Raw genomic sequence first — 15,352 nt, 5'->3', positions numbered from 1 at the left:
TGGTGTATATTGTGTATATGGCTTCACCTAAAATATGGCACTCGTGTACTTAGCAATTCAATTTGGCAGTGATTAACCCCTCACCTGTCCGGTAGAGCTTAAGAACAGAAGAAGCATTGCATTTTAGCAGATGTTGCAGAGATATTCCTGATCACTTTGTCGCCAGAATCTTTTGGCGAACTCCAGAATTTGAGTTATACAGAAAATGTTCTATGCAAATTATCAGTGCTAGCTCGTTATATCTTAAACACTAATGCATTTCCAGTTAGTATGCAATTGCTCAGAGGTCTTCTTCTCTCAATATGGTTTTGAAGAAAAGAGAGACAAATGGCATAACCGCATGGTGATATTACTAGTGTGTATTTTCATTGGGAGAGAAGACACGAAGAAATTAAATAATTCATAGTTGGATAATAATTTCCAAGTTAAAAATTTTCCATTTCCTTTCCCTTTAATATCCTTTTGACATCTATAATGATTGGTCAGTGGCCCTAATCTGGTTCGATCCAAGATTCTTTATAAATAATCAAATGGCTAGAAGATCGATCCAGTCCGAATAGGCGAATTTTTTTAAATAACCGACATATCCTTCATACATGGGCTTTGGCGATACACTGATCGAATTCGTATACAGAGATTACGGTGCTTAGAGGCGAAGCTTACGTAGAATGTTGCGGCTGCTTCACTGCGCGTATCTCGGCTAGGAAGAGTAACTTGAAGCTACGGTGAGAAAATGGAGCGCAAAGATAAGCAATCCCCACAAGGTTTTAATCTTTGATTTATCGGAATTCATTGGTTCGATTCTGTTGTTCTTTGATCAAATTCGAAATCAGTGACCTTGAATTTCATTTGACCCAGGGGAGATATCTCGGATTGTTGTGGAATTACTGGAAGTCGCCATCAATTCGATTGTTTTCCTCAAAGGGGTTTATCCTTCCGGTGCCAATCTCTTACTGACCTTATAATTTTACAATCAGCTTTTTCAATCTCTTCTGTTGATCGTCAGTTTATGAAATTCCGCATTGTCGTTGCAGGTGCGTTTGAGAGGCGGCGTTACATGAATGCTGTTGTACACAGGGCTCGACACCCTCAACTTAGAGATTATATCCATTCTACAGTCAGTGGACTTCTCCCTTTTGTCGAAAAGGTTTGCCCTTTTCCTAATCTAGTTGACAATTTTGCCTCTGTTCTCCATTAAGGAGAGCTCAACCATGGTTTTCAATTGATCTGATTGTCTGATTTGCTTCTTCCATTGCTGGAAGTTTCTTCTCTTTTTTATTCTAGTACTCGTACTATTTTATTCCTTTAAATCATGATTACATTAGAAGCTGCTGGACCAATCCTAAGGAGCCCCAATATTATTCTGCTTATGTGCCCTTCTTCACTGATGAAGCAGTACATCTATGTGGATTTCTTGGTCTTTTGTATTGTTGCTGACTTCTTTTCTTTAACCTTCTGGTGCCCATATTTCTTTTCACTGGTTCTAGGTGTTGGCTTGTAAACTGAAGAAACCAATATGCTAAATTATAGTAAATAACCAAAAAGGGCATTACATAGATTCTGGTTAGCCCAATCGCAATGTTCATGCAATGCCTAGATCTGCCCACATAGACAGTGTATTATCTAGTGCTATGCGTGTCCATAATACTAAAACTGGAATGCTAATAGTGAAACCATGCAGTGTCTTTCTGGTTTGTCTTACCCTGGTTTGAAGTGTGAACCCTCAAAACAATAATGAGGAAGACTATGTCTTCTGCTCTTGCAGGGATTGGTGGACAGGGTAGCAGTTGTATTCTTCAACAGTGACAGTATACCAATTGAGAGATTTTTGTTCAAACTTGGGGTCAATCAGTCTTACAGATCCCGGGTGGAAGCAGCTGACCTGGAGTTCTCTCTTAGGTCATTTTTAATGAAGCTCTCAGTGTCTGAATCTGCCACTAAGGTTCTCCCTAGAGGTATGTGTACTAGATTGAGGATTCTTTTACATAGTTGTAGTTTGCTTTCCAGTTTGTTACTTTGATTTATCTTGCAATTCATCTTAATTATTTTTGGAGTGAAGTGGGTGCTCAGTTTAGTTCCTGAATGCACTCGCTTCTCATTTTGATTAACCCACAGTTCAATGATATAGGCAACCTGAGTTTTACTCTGGATATATTTTAGAGGAATTATGTATGTATTTGCATCTACAAGCATCCTTGTAAACAGAATAGTATACTGTGCTGCAGTTCTAATAGGTTGAGGTTTTGTAAGCACCATTTCTACGTTTTGATTCAGGATAATGATCCTCCTTTAACAGGCTGCAAGTGGGAGATAACAGCTTATTTCAGATCCCTGCCCGAGGCTGGATCAGGGAAGGAGGAGTTTTGGGTTCCAACAGACACAAAGCAGTGGCAACAGCCTCCTCTGATAACCCCAATCAAGTCTATGAGCAGTGAACCTCTGAGTTTGCAATTGTATTTAGAACATCCGAGTACTTCTGAACCAAAATTTCAATGAGATCTGAGCACCAGCTTGCTGTGGAAACAAAGTGCACCCCCTCTGCCTTGGGGGAAAAAGAACTTGTAAAATGTGGAGTCAGAACTACATTTGCAGATCTTAATTTCCCCCCCCCCCGCCCCCTCTCTTTCTCTTTCCTAAAGTCTCTTAGTTTCAGGCTGGAAATTGCAACCATTTTGTAATGTTCAATGGTGTGAAGCAGTTAAAACGCATGTAAAGTTTAAATAACATATTAATGTCCTGTAACCTCAGCCCTTCATGTCTTGTAATTACGCTTTTTTTTTTTTTTTTCATTAATTATTCATCCAAAAAAATATTTATATATATTAATGAATTCTTTACGGGTTGATGCTTACACAAATTCCTTGAAACATTAGTGATGAGATTGATAGATTACATCAAAACGTTGGTGATGTGATTGGTAGGTTGGATTTTTGTCATATCATGGTCAAAGAGTTCGGTCTTCTATTGTTTCTTTAGAAGCACATTTACAAATAGAATCAACACAGTAATAAAACAATTCAACCAAAAGAAAGTACCTCAAACTTAAGATACCATTCATAACTTATCAAATAATAATAAAGAAAATATGATACACAATACATTTTCGATCTTACAACACAATTAAAAATGCAATTGCAACACAAGAAGTTCATTACAAGGTAGCAAACCCTAATGCAATCTGAATTTATTTAAATCACCATGGTCTTATGAGTTCTAAAAGGACCAGGTTTGCATACAACACATATTACAATGAAGCCTCAATAAATAAATAGAAGGTTCGTCAAGCATTCTTATTTTTTCAGGATGCAGATTATGAGTTGCACCTCTCATAGATAGCCAATTACAGTAGAAGCTGTGTGCTCAAATTATTTTCATTTTGTGGCTGCTTCAAAATATCTCACAAATACCTCAGGTTGTTGGGCACCACTTAGATTGAGTTTGTCATTAATCTGGTCAAAAATAATTCTTTGATCTCAATACAAGCAACGGTAGTAGATGAAAAAACTGAAAACAAAAGTTCAGCAGGAAGCACAAAAATAATCACGCACCACAAAATGCGGGACTCCAGAAATGTTTGATGAATATTTTTCCAGTTCTTCAAAAACCTTTAATATAAACCATTAGAGCGATCAATTCAGCTGAATAATAATGCAGTATAAACTAGAAAAGAGCCCATTTTCATTTATAGTAAAAAAAAAATTGTGAGAACTAATTTACCTCCTTGACTCCATTGTTAGGATCTTCAAGGTATTCTGCCACTCCCTCAACTCCAGCCTTTCTAGCAGCCTCTGCTAGAAATTCCCTGTAATTAATCCAATATTTATAATTCCATGTATTTAAAATTACAATCCTTTACAACAGCTATTTTCTTTCAATCAGCACAATTTAGTGAGAACTCATGCCAAGCAAAGCTAATTAGTTCTGCTAAAAAAAAATCTCTGCAAAAATAGGTGGATCCTGCTTAACAATTTATTGTTGCTTATTCAAGTGAAAATTATCTTTAGAAGTTCATATGAAGTACAGAAATCTAAAAATCCAAAATTGTTAGGAAACATTGGGACTGGAGAAGCATAATTTGTTTTTCAGTTCTAACTATCTGCAGAAATAATTTAGATGAAGTGAACATGGCAGAGAGAATACTTACCGATCAGCAATGAACCTGCCCTGTGTAAAATATCCCAGGCACAACTCCTCCATGAGAGCATGTTGCTTATCATAGCCTTGATGGCCTGCAAATGTCAAGAGTCTGTGGCTGTCCAGGGTAGGCCCTCTGTGTTTTGGGGTTATGTTTAGTAGATATCTTACAACATGTTCCCAAATAACTATATCGATTGATCCAATTAGAACTAGAACTAAACTATGATCCAAGCTTACATGAGCCCAGACGTGTCATAGTCATATCCAAGACCTCGATATACCTGCAAAACTTAAAAAGCTTTCAAAACCATCAAAAGATACCATCTCCCTTGTTGATTTAATCAGATGAAAAACCAAATAAATAAATAAATAAATAAATCCCAAAACCTGAGCTGTTCGAGCTTCTATTTGTTCAGCCGCGGGTCCATACTTCTTAATATAGAAGTCCTTCTTTACCATGCCATCTTTTGGAGCATCAGGATTCAGGAAAAAGGGATGCCATCTAACCTGTGAAATTGTTTGTTCGGTCATAAATAACAAGGTTATGGTATATTTATAAATTGACATATCAATGAACTGAACAGGGAAAGAGAGAAAGGGCAACAGAGAATAGACCTCGAAATCGTATTGATCCTTTGATAAATCCATAGCTTTGTCAAGATTTATCTTGCCCACAAAACAATATGGACACACCGGGTCTGAACTCACGTCGATTCGAATAAACTTTTTTCCAGTACTGCTGCCACCCGCCGACTGAGCCATGAACTTTGTCTGTCTGTAAATACAAGAGAAAATGGTACCTATAACTTGTTCCAACTTCAAATTTATTTCTGTTTTTCTACAACTACTTATTGGAATTACTATCTTTATGTGCGTAACAACTTGGATCAGCTTAATAGTATTGTATTGTACAGGTTTAGGTTAAAGCTAGAGGTCGATTTAATGTGTTCTACTGATCAAATGAATCTGACTGCAGAAATTGATTCAAAACGTGATTTAATTCCAAGAAGGTGGTGTAAAGCAGACTGATCGTCATGAGATGATACAAAATGGCATCTGATCTTTCAAATTTGGCTAAGCAGACTGAATTATCGGTGGCACTGGCACCTCGACCAGATCAAATAATACAAATGCATAGGCGTATAATCTACTGATGATCAGTACTCACGAGGTGGTTTTCTGAAGAACTTGTTTGCCTACAAAAGCCAAACAAATTCCAGTGATGCATATGATGAACAATGAAACACGGCCTAATTTGGTGGTGTTACCAGTCATATTCCTGATCAAACCTATCTGCCATTACGGATCTCGAGCTTTGTTAGAAGATTAAGGAGATAATCCTTCTCTAGGTGGTGTTTATCGATACGTACCTGAACACGGGGACGTTGGAATTGGAGAGAAGAGAGAGCAACCGCATTAAGCTAAAGCTAATTTAGAGCGAGAAAATAAGGGCGAAATTTTCAAATATTCGTCAAAATAAGTCCACTGAGTGAGGGGCATACATATCTCATATAGTCATATCTGACATTACAAGTATAAGACTAAACTACCCCTAATCCATGTATGTAGAAGAAAGAAGGGACGTGAGTCACGTGAGGACGCCGTGGTCATTGAAATATCGAATATCTCCTTGGTGTCGTACTGTCGTACTGTCGTGAATCTCGTGGGCAGAACGAACTTCAACCGTAGAAGCACAACGAGGGAACCGTGGGTATCGGGTATCCAGAATCCGACATCCGACACCAGACGTCCATTGGGTAAACCACGTGTGTAGTACTTGTTGATACTGGGTGGATGGAATCGTCATTCGTATTAAATCGCTGAAGGCCAATTTATGTCACGTGTACAACGAGGGTAATTCAAGATTCTCCTGCTTATCTGGCATCCGGTATCCGACATCATCCATCGGGTGAACCGTGTAATTGGTTGATATTGAAGTTCTGTAACAAATAGCCAAAAAATAAATAAATAAATAAATAAAATAAAAGGAGCAAAAATAGGCCATGAGATTGTGTTGCCACTTTGAATTACAAGGGGCTCCCAGAGTCCCAGAGTTGGTGATAGGTGGATTTTTTAATTTTTTATTATCTTTTATTAATGAGTTCTACATAATTTATGATTGTAATGCATGCATTTATCGAACACCACCGACAAGGAAAATTGATGCACAGTTAATTATATTCCTAGCTCACTAATGTTGTTGCAGATCACTTTAGCCCAGAGGGCCAGGTCAGAGAGAACATGCATCAATACCTAGCATTATAACATTGGTGTGGTGTATTAGTGAGTAAAGACACCAATTCTGAGTAGGCTACTTCAAAAGCCCACATCAATACCTAGCATCGCCAAGCATTGCATAATCTATAACAAATCCCACAAGCCCACAAATTTTCACATGTTCCACTTATGGTTCGAAGTATTGTATATCACCATGTTGGAGTGGGGTGATATAACACCCCCTCCAACACAATGTCGATAATAAATTGACGATTTATCGTTGATATGTTTTCAAATGTTGTTAATGTCACTTTTCTTTCTTGTTTCTTGCATTTTAATCCTATTTTGCTCATATATATATATATATATAAAAATTTTGTTCAAATATTCAACTTTTATGAATTAATCTTGCTTCATTATCACTTATTATTATATTATTTATGTTGGTTACTGAGTCGGAGATTTCAAATATCTTGAGATTTCAAATCTATAGACTTCAAATCTATGGAGTTATAATTTATAAAATTAAGTGTTTGGTTGTGGAATGAAATCTGTGAATTCATCCTAAAAATTTATTTGATCGACATGATTTTTGTGAATGTACAATTGTATGTTTTTTCAAATCTCTGATTTCACCCTGTCATCTGATTCACCTTTTACACAAAAACGTGAATGATTTGTTGACTTCAAGAGATTTGTACAACCAAACGGGTATAATCCTCAAGAATGACTTTAAATACTCTAGATTCATGAAACAAACTTCGGAGTCGATTTTTTATCGACACCCCTTTTAAATGTATCGCCGTCGGTGGTGTCGCCAGCCACCGATACGGAGCAATTTTTGCTTCCACTAGCTCCTATGACAGAAGCTTGCGTTTCTTTTTTGCCTGCTCACCGTCAAAGGGAGCAGAACCGGACTCCTGTTGTCAAATCTGTCATTCCATTTCTATTTTCCCTCTCCGTAGTTCTTACTTCTTCAGTTTCGTGCGTGCTGACAGCTCAAAATCTCTGAAGAGAAGCTCTTGCTAGAAACCCGAAGGAGCGCCAATTCCCCAATTCAGTGTTTTTTCGTCTAGTCTGAGTGATGGGTCGTTCTGTCTGAATTCTTGATTTGCCTGTAAATCGTGGAAGGGACCTGTAAACGATGCGTCGACGGGCGGCCGAGTTTCGGCGCCCAGCGCGGAGGAAGTTTTCTTACTGGATCTGGGGACTCTTTGGGTTTTTCTCACTCGTGGCTTTGATACTGTTTGTTTTGCATCATAATCACCATGTATACAGCTTCGAAAATCCGATACAGGTAAGCTGGATAGTTACTGATTGTGATCCGTATTGCCCAAATCATTTTTGAGCTGTTATGGGGTTTTCAAAATGCAAAGATGTTTAATTTTCACAAATTTGAGCTATTATTGGTAGTTGAATTGGTCAGCATGTATCTTCAGGTTATTTTAGTTTGAGGTAATATGGATTTCAGAAGAAGCTCTCATTTGTGATTTCCAAAGTATGCGTACAATCCTTAGTTCATACTTGACTGGATGTTGTACGATGTGGAACTAGGAAATATATATTTTTTGAAGATTGCTCTATCATTCTATTGTTAGAAGCCCCTGAGCCTTATTTAAGTAACTGATTTCTTGCTTTGTAATTCTTAAGCTGGCCTCCTCTTAGAAATCGAGGATTTTGACTTCATATATTGTTTCCTCATTGGCCACTTATTAAAACTAGTAGAGGCTTAAACTTAGAGATATATATAATGTCAATTCACAACTAGATAAAGAAGCATGCCCCCATTTTTACCTTTCTTTATTAATATCCTTCTTTTTTTCAATAATGGTTAGGCCCTTGCGAGCTCTCTTTCTCATTGTGTTGGTTAGACCAGCATGACTTGTAGCAGGAGTCCAGGGGAACTGGTTTTAATGGTAGTAACTAGTAAGTAATGCGAATCCTGTTTAGATGGCCAACCTTTCTCTTAAAGCTTAGGTGATTCTTTTGGACGGGCTTGATTTTGAACGTTTAGTGTTGTGGATCTCATGGATGTAAATACCATGGTTTCTGATATGGAAGAACGATCGTTTGTAATATCCCAACTGCTTGACTTTATTCCCATGCAATAAAATGCAGTTCTTACATTGTGTAAGAATTGGATGTGACTTTACTGTATCAACAGCTTCCAATATCTGTAGAGTACAGGATGGATAGCAGAATATTGGAGACCCGAAATTTTGTTGAGCATTATAACATTGTTGAATCTCAAATTCCCTTTGCTTTTCTCTGGTTGTAAATGTTATTTGTTGCTGGCTTCTATTTGGGTTGATTTCTACTCCTTGGAGCTAGGTTGTGTTACAGTGTTACTTTTCTTTATTGTATTCTCTTTGCCCCCTCTTTTGGTGTCTTTGATCACTTGATATTATCTGATTCCTAGGTTAAGTCCCAGTTCTCTCCTGTTAGTATTAATCTGCTACATATAAAACGATAAAAGTACCTCTCCACTTCATCCACACTACTATAATATTGTAATTCTCTTCGATAATACTGTAGCTCTCCAATGCCAACCAGTCTTGATATTCTTCATTCCTGCTATATTTTGCTAATGCTCTCCTCATCTATTGAGTTTAGAGCTAGAAGAGAAAATAGTATGGAAGCCATTACTTTTGGCTGCTTCTCTGAGTTTACTTCGCAACAAGACGGAGTAAATTTTCTAGAAAAAAATTCACATATCACCTTTTGTTTTTTAGTATGACTGTTCTCTCTCTCTCTACCATTTTTGGTGAAATTTCAACTGAAATTCTGCATAATTACTGGCTTTGCAACATTCCAAACATCTTTCATCTAGAATTATCTAATTAAAATTTTGAAACTAAATGACTCATAACTGCATTATAAGAATAAAAATAAGAGCGACCTAATAAAAGAAGGGCATACTTTGTGCACGAGGCTTCCGCTGCTGCATGGTCCGGGGATGGTCATAATGTACGTAGGTTACCCCTACTTTTGGATAGAGACTGTTTCCAGACTGATCAGTGACCACTTGCAAGATCACAAGCAACAGTAGTGGTGCTCCATTGTGACCAAGTGGTCGCTGACTCACAAGGTTGAGTCTGGAAACAGCTTCTTTATGAAAGTAGCATTATAGCTGCTTATGTTATGACCCTCCAGACCTTGTATTGGCAGAAGCCTCATGCATTAGGATACTTTGTTTACTATATGTTAATTTTCTCATATTAGGTTGTTACTAGCATGATTATATTTATACCATTATGCATTGGTATGGCTTCCTGAAAGGTCAGCAAGCCAAGATGGTTCTGGAGTAAATTAGGGCTAATAAAGATCGAATGCTAATATATGTAAATGAAATTAGATAGGCGACAGCCTATAGTCAAACTAGTTGCCCAACCATTGTTGTCCCACTGAGATTACTTGATTCTCAGATGGGAGTCTCACATAAGTACAGTTGATGTTCTCACAAGTAGTTATCACACAATGAGGGTTTCTTCTCTCCCCCCCCCCTTCTTAAATTGTGTGCTGAAACAACAATCCATGGTTCCATGGCTTGGGTTACATCAAATGGATTAAAAGATTGTTGGGATTCCAAAACTAATTAGAATTACCATACCTAGAAACTAATCCAATAAAATACATTAACTGCAACTTTCAATCTTCTTACTATGAAATTTAAAGGACAATTACAATGTCTAGTCGTCTAGGTACGTATAATAATCTTTTAACTCCACCTAGGCAAGTAAAACCCACTTCATTAAGTGACCTAGGGTGAGAATAAGCTAATATTAAGCCTAATCCTATGTGGCTTCCTTTGTAACACGTTTTAGGTCCATTAAATTAACCCATTACAAAGAAAACACTGGAATCAAACTCCCAATGTGTACATAGCCCCACCAGGGCTCATTTTCAATAAAATAAGCCCCATGTGTGACATATTTGCATCATAGGTTGTCTAGGCAATGTTTAGGTGTGCGCCTTGTTGCATAAGCAATCCTCCAACTCTTTGGGTCACTTCGACAGCACTTCAATATTATAATATTAAATGTTTTTCCTTCATTTGTAATGCATATTATGTCCTGTCTTTGAGAAAGTATAGAAAAGGTATGTTGTACTTGTACACTGCCAACTTGGGTTCGAAGCCAAACTAGCATTTTGGTTTTATTTTTATTTTTATAACAATCCAGGGGTTCCATTTGTTTAGAGATAATTTGCCATTTCACTATCCACACATGGAGGATTTCATCGAAACCTGAGATATATTGAAGTTTCAAACCTTGACTAGGAAAAATAAGAGTTCGGTAGAGGTTTGCCATGACTAGAGCTGTAAGGCTGTGAGATGAAATTGGAAGTGTACTCTTCCTTTAAGTGCCACTTTTTTGTTTCAGCTTATAAAGATGTCATTTCTAGACCCAAGGGGTTTAGCATTAGTGTTGAGACTATCAATACTGCCTTGAAGAGAGTTGGTAGTAGCTTCTAGGGATGTATCCATGGATTGTGAGATTGGCCATTTCTGTCCTATTTTTCCCCACATAAACGTTTAATTAAAGAATTATGTCACTATTAGATGCCATGGTTAAGGGGTAGGCCTACTGTTTTGGCCAGTGAACAGTACCCATTAACTGTGTTTTAAGGTTGTGGAATATCAGTACAACAGAACTCGGTGGAGAAAGTGATGGAGGAAAAGAGTAAGACGGTCAGAAGACTCGGGATCAGATTAGACTTTATTAGACATGAGATTGATGGAAGATTTAGTTCGTGTTATTTACAGAGACACAATAGCACTGAAGATTTTTCTAGTCCACTTGTTGAAGGGCATCATGTGTTATCAACATGCAAGCCAAAACCTGAGATTCCTTTCATGGTTTCCACAGTTAATGATGCAGAACACTGCCCCTGTCCTTGCAGTTTCCTCTGAGGTTTCAGTTTAGTTGATGCATTTCAAAAAATAGACTTTGTTGCAGGATAAATAAAGGTTCAAGAATTTTGAAAACCATGTTAATGAGGTTGGCAAATGCGACAACCAACAAATTAGGCTATATCGTAGGTTAAAAGAATGTTTAAGAACGACAATGCCACAGGTAATAAGTTCAGGAAATGGTTAGAACAAACAAAACCTTCCCTTTTTAAGTAGAAATATGCTTTAAAAGTATAAGCTTCGAGCTACTTCAGTTCGTGCCCTGGGGGGAGTTTAGACTTGTCTTGCACAAAAGCTTGTGATGTGTCAACTGGATCCTTTCTAGGAAGTGAAAAACTGAAATTTATATCACTGGCATTGCCACCATTAGTAGGAGGTGCAAAGTAGGTAGAGTTAAAAATGAAAAATAGCTTCCCAGGTTGCACCAATAGGTAATGGGTTGAGCAGAAAATGTGACAGGATAAACAAAAGAGAGAATTATATGAGAATAAAGAAGAACCAAGGAAAACCAAGTTATGCTGGAAGATGGAATGGTAGTTACGAACAACGAAATCTGAAGTTACACAAGCAGCTTCTCTTTTTGTATAGATAAGTAGAATTGTTAGATTGATTCTGCCAAACTGTTGAAGGTTTGTGGAGTTTTTGGATTATGTATGGATATGACTAAATTTTCTCGGTGTGAATAATTGACAAATTTACTTTTTTTGGTAGGAATAATTTGACAATTTAAGCGAACAATTAAGAAGAAAAGAAAATAAAACAAAAAGACAGAAATGCAGAAGTCACCAAGAGGTTGATATATTCCATTAAATCAGGCCAGTAGTCCTTTAAACCTAATCAGTGGAGGACTTGGGGGGGGGGGGGGGGGGGGGGGGGGGGGGGGGGGGGGGGGGGGGGGGGGGGGGGGGGGGGGGGGGGGGGGAAGGGGGGGGGGGGGGGGGGGGGGGGGGGGGGGGGGGGGGGAGGGGGGGGGGGGGTAGGGGGGGGGGGGGGGGGCGGCCCCCGGGGATAGGGGGGGGGGGGGGGGGGGGCACGGGGGGGGGGGGGGGGGGGGGTGTTCGGGGGGGGGCCGCCCCTTTGGGGTTGTTGTTGTTGTTGTTGTAGTGGGGCTTGGCCGGGGGGGCCGCGGGCCCACGGGGGAGCTGGCGCCCGTACAGATCCCCGGGGGAAGTTCCAAAAGTATGTTCACCATTTTAGGTCTTGAACGTTTTCAAGGATTTTATGTTTAAAATAATTGACTGTTATTGCAGAATAATTAATTGAAATATGAATTCAAGTATTGCCAAGTATTTACTTATCTATTTCCTAAAAGGGATCTATTTTTTTACTATCACTGATATTGCATGTTTCCATGTCTCAGGAGAAGAATGAACAGATTGGAGTTGACCAACATGAGAGTTTAAATTATACGGAAGAAATACTGAGTGTTACGTCATTTGTTAGGCAATTAGGTGAACAAATGATTCTTGCCAAGGCTTATGTGATTATTGCGAAAGAACATAATAACCTTCACCTTGCTTGGGAGCTCAGCAAAAAAATCAGGCAATGCCAGCTCCTGCTCTCAAAAGCTGCCATGATAGGGAAGCACATTACGTTGGAAGAAGCACAACCAATAGTTCAAGGCCTATCTGCACTAATCTACAAGGCACAAGATGCACATTATGACATTGCTACTACAATCATGACAATGAAATCCCACATCCAAGCCCTTGAAGAGCGTGCAAATGCAGTGACAGTGCAGAGCACGGCTTTCGGGCAATTAGTAGCTGAGTCTCTGCCCAAGAGCCTCCATTGTCTGCATGTCAGACTGACAGCTGACTGGCTTGAAAATTCTGCACTACGGGAACTTGCAGATGTGAAGGGAAATTCCCCTCGGCTTGTGGATAACAACCTCTACCACTTCTGCATTTTCTCTGATAACGTTCTTGCTACCTCTGTAGTGGTTAACTCCACTGTCTCCAATGCGAACCATCCTGAGGAGCTTGTCTTCCACATTGTCACAGATAAGATCAGCTATGGAGCAATGCAGGCATGGTTCCTTGGCATTGACTTTAAAGGCTCTACCATAGTTGTACAGAGCATTGAAGAGTTCTCTTGGCTGAATGCCTCTTACTCTCCCATTTTGCGACAGCTCCTTGAGGCGGAGGTAAGGGCTTACTACTTTGGGGACCCTCAAGACTCTCGGGTTGAGCTGAAGTTCCGGAATCCAAGATATGTATCTTTGTTGAATCATCTGCGCTTTTACATCCCAGAAATATATCCCTCACTTGAGAAGGTGGTTTTTCTGGATGATGATGTTGTTGTCCAGAAGGATCTGACCCCACTTTTCTCGTTGGATTTGCATGGAAATGTGAATGGAGCAGTAGAGACTTGTCTTGAGGCATTCCATCGCTATTACAAATACCTAAATTTCTCCAATACAATCATCAGTTCAAAGTTTGACCCACAGGCCTGTGGATGGGCATTTGGGATGAATGTTTTTGACTTGAAGGTGTGGAACAAAATGAATGTGACTGCAAGGTATCACTACTGGCAAGAGCAGAATGCTGATCAGACTCTCTGGAAGCTAGGAACCCTTGCCCCCGGCCTTCTCACATTTTATGGACTGACTGAGCCCCTTGATCGGAGATGGCATGTGTTAGGCTTGGGTTATGACATCAACATCGACAATCGTTTAATTGAGAGTGCAGCCGTTATTCATTTCAATGGGAACATGAAGCCATGGCTAAAGCTGGCGTTTGGAAGGTACAAGTTTCTATGGGAACGGTATGTAAATCATACACACCCATTTCTTCAAAATTGCATCAAAAGTTGAGCTGTGGCTTCTTCCTGGATCAACCTAATGCAATCTTCGGTATAATCAGCATCAATTTCAAAATGCTCAGCCTCTCAATATATTGTCACAATTTTGTGGAGTCAAAGTCAAGCTTCGTTAGAACCATTTTTGGGTTTCAGAAAGGGGGGGAAACCGAAATGTTATTGACACCAGAAGGAAAGAATGTATTACATCTGCGGGTGGGTAGAACTCATTTTTTTTCTGATGAGCTTCAATTATAGAAGGTTTTAGGAATATTTGTTGTGTAGCAAATTTTGCAATAACCTCCATGCTAGATAGATGACAATGTATTTGGATAAAAATTTTGTAATTTAGTAAGATTATTGGGTGAGAATTGTTCAACAGATTTACAAGGTCCTGCTTTGGTTTGCTTTAAAATAGTCTGAAGTTGTATAATCTCATCTGGTTCTTTGTCATGGCTATGATTCTGGTGAGCAGGAGGAATCCTTTCACCCAATTACTACAGCATGTACATTATCATTCAGATGGGTTGCTGATCGCATTAGTAATTTTTGCTAGCAGCCTATCATCCAGCTCATTGTTTGATTACTGTTTGTCTATCCAAGGTGAAGCATCCACTTCATTGGTTGGCTTCGTGCTCAATGTAAACTGAATGTACATTTATGATTTATGACGTTCTGATAACTGGGTATTAGGAAGCATAGGAGAAATGGTCTTTGGATGTCATTATCTTTCATATTAAATTGAGACATTTTGGAACATTGTCAATTACTTCTTTGGGCTCACTGGCCTCAGTCTTCCAAGTTCGATGACTTCACAAATCAAACCTGAACTCTAGGTCTTCAGATATTCAAATTTTCACAAATTTTCAAGTAAAATTTTCGGACCCATCCCCTGCCTACTCTGCAAATAAAGTGTCAACCCAAACGAGCAGATTGAATTGATAACTTTTCCTACTATTCAAGATACTTTACACAGCCAGAAGCTTATTCATAGCCATTGGATTATTGGAACCTTCATCCTGAAAGCATGGGGATCTCTATTGATCCAATCAGAATATCAAGTACATGCCCCTATTGCATAGCCACCTGTCTTCAACTGGGTTTAGGAAAGAGAAATAACCCATTGAAAATTATAACTGTTTCCAAGTATTTCAAATATGACATTGATGAAGCTTCCTATCCTCGGCAGAACATAAAACCTGCTGTCATTTCATATAATTTAATGCTGCAATCATAGCTATTCTTCGTTTTCTGGGTGGCATCAAAGAGGTCCAAAACCGGACTTAA

The 15,352-nt window shown here is 38.9% G+C and overlaps 3 protein-coding genes across 4 annotated transcripts; 2 read left to right on the top strand and 1 right to left on the bottom strand.

Moving 5' to 3' along the window:
- The first annotated feature begins 545 nt into the window (after positions 1 to 545).
- Positions 546 to 3,152, top strand: REV7 (DNA-binding HORMA family protein). The gene is made up of 5 exons (XM_089145129.1): positions 546 to 764; positions 859 to 939; positions 1,035 to 1,147; positions 1,766 to 1,955; positions 2,297 to 3,152. The coding sequence occupies exons 1-5, from the start codon at positions 734 to 736 to the stop codon at positions 2,494 to 2,496; spliced, it is 615 nt and encodes a 204-aa protein (XP_089001255.1). The 5' UTR covers positions 546 to 733; the 3' UTR covers positions 2,497 to 3,152.
- LOC149024928 (oxidoreductase bty37-like) lies at positions 3,017 to 5,604 on the bottom strand. 2 transcript variants are annotated; one of them, XM_089145127.1, is made up of 9 exons: positions 5,508 to 5,596; positions 5,306 to 5,430; positions 4,753 to 4,912; positions 4,525 to 4,644; positions 4,375 to 4,418; positions 4,145 to 4,270; positions 3,718 to 3,802; positions 3,549 to 3,605; positions 3,017 to 3,449 (listed from the first exon to the last, which is right to left on the bottom strand). In XM_089145127.1, the coding sequence occupies exons 2-9, from the start codon at positions 5,410 to 5,412 to the stop codon at positions 3,372 to 3,374; spliced, it is 777 nt and encodes a 258-aa protein (XP_089001253.1). In that variant the 5' UTR covers positions 5,413 to 5,430; positions 5,508 to 5,596; the 3' UTR covers positions 3,017 to 3,371. The 2 variants fall into 2 exon arrangements, with proteins under 2 accessions (XP_089001253.1, XP_089001254.1); XM_089145128.1 differs by lacking the exon at positions 5,306 to 5,430 and having other exon boundaries at positions 5,508 to 5,604.
- A 1,551-nt stretch (positions 5,605 to 7,155) lies between these two features.
- On the top strand, positions 7,156 to 14,520 carry LOC149024927 (hexosyltransferase GAUT11-like). Its single transcript, XM_089145124.1, has 2 exons — positions 7,156 to 7,651; positions 12,627 to 14,520. Exons 1-2 carry the CDS (start codon positions 7,499 to 7,501, stop codon positions 14,079 to 14,081), a joined length of 1,608 nt encoding a protein of 535 aa, XP_089001250.1. The 5' UTR covers positions 7,156 to 7,498; the 3' UTR covers positions 14,082 to 14,520.
- Positions 14,521 to 15,352: the final 832 nt, after the last annotated feature.

Source organism: Hakea prostrata, chromosome 2, assembly GCF_041222555.1.
Source record: "Hakea prostrata isolate BN-2017 chromosome 2, UWA_Hpros_2, whole genome shotgun sequence".
Lineage (NCBI taxonomy): Eukaryota > Viridiplantae > Streptophyta > Magnoliopsida > Proteales > Proteaceae > Hakea > Hakea prostrata.
Note: the sequence above shows the minus strand (reverse complement) of the source record. Positions and strands in the feature narration are given on the sequence as shown.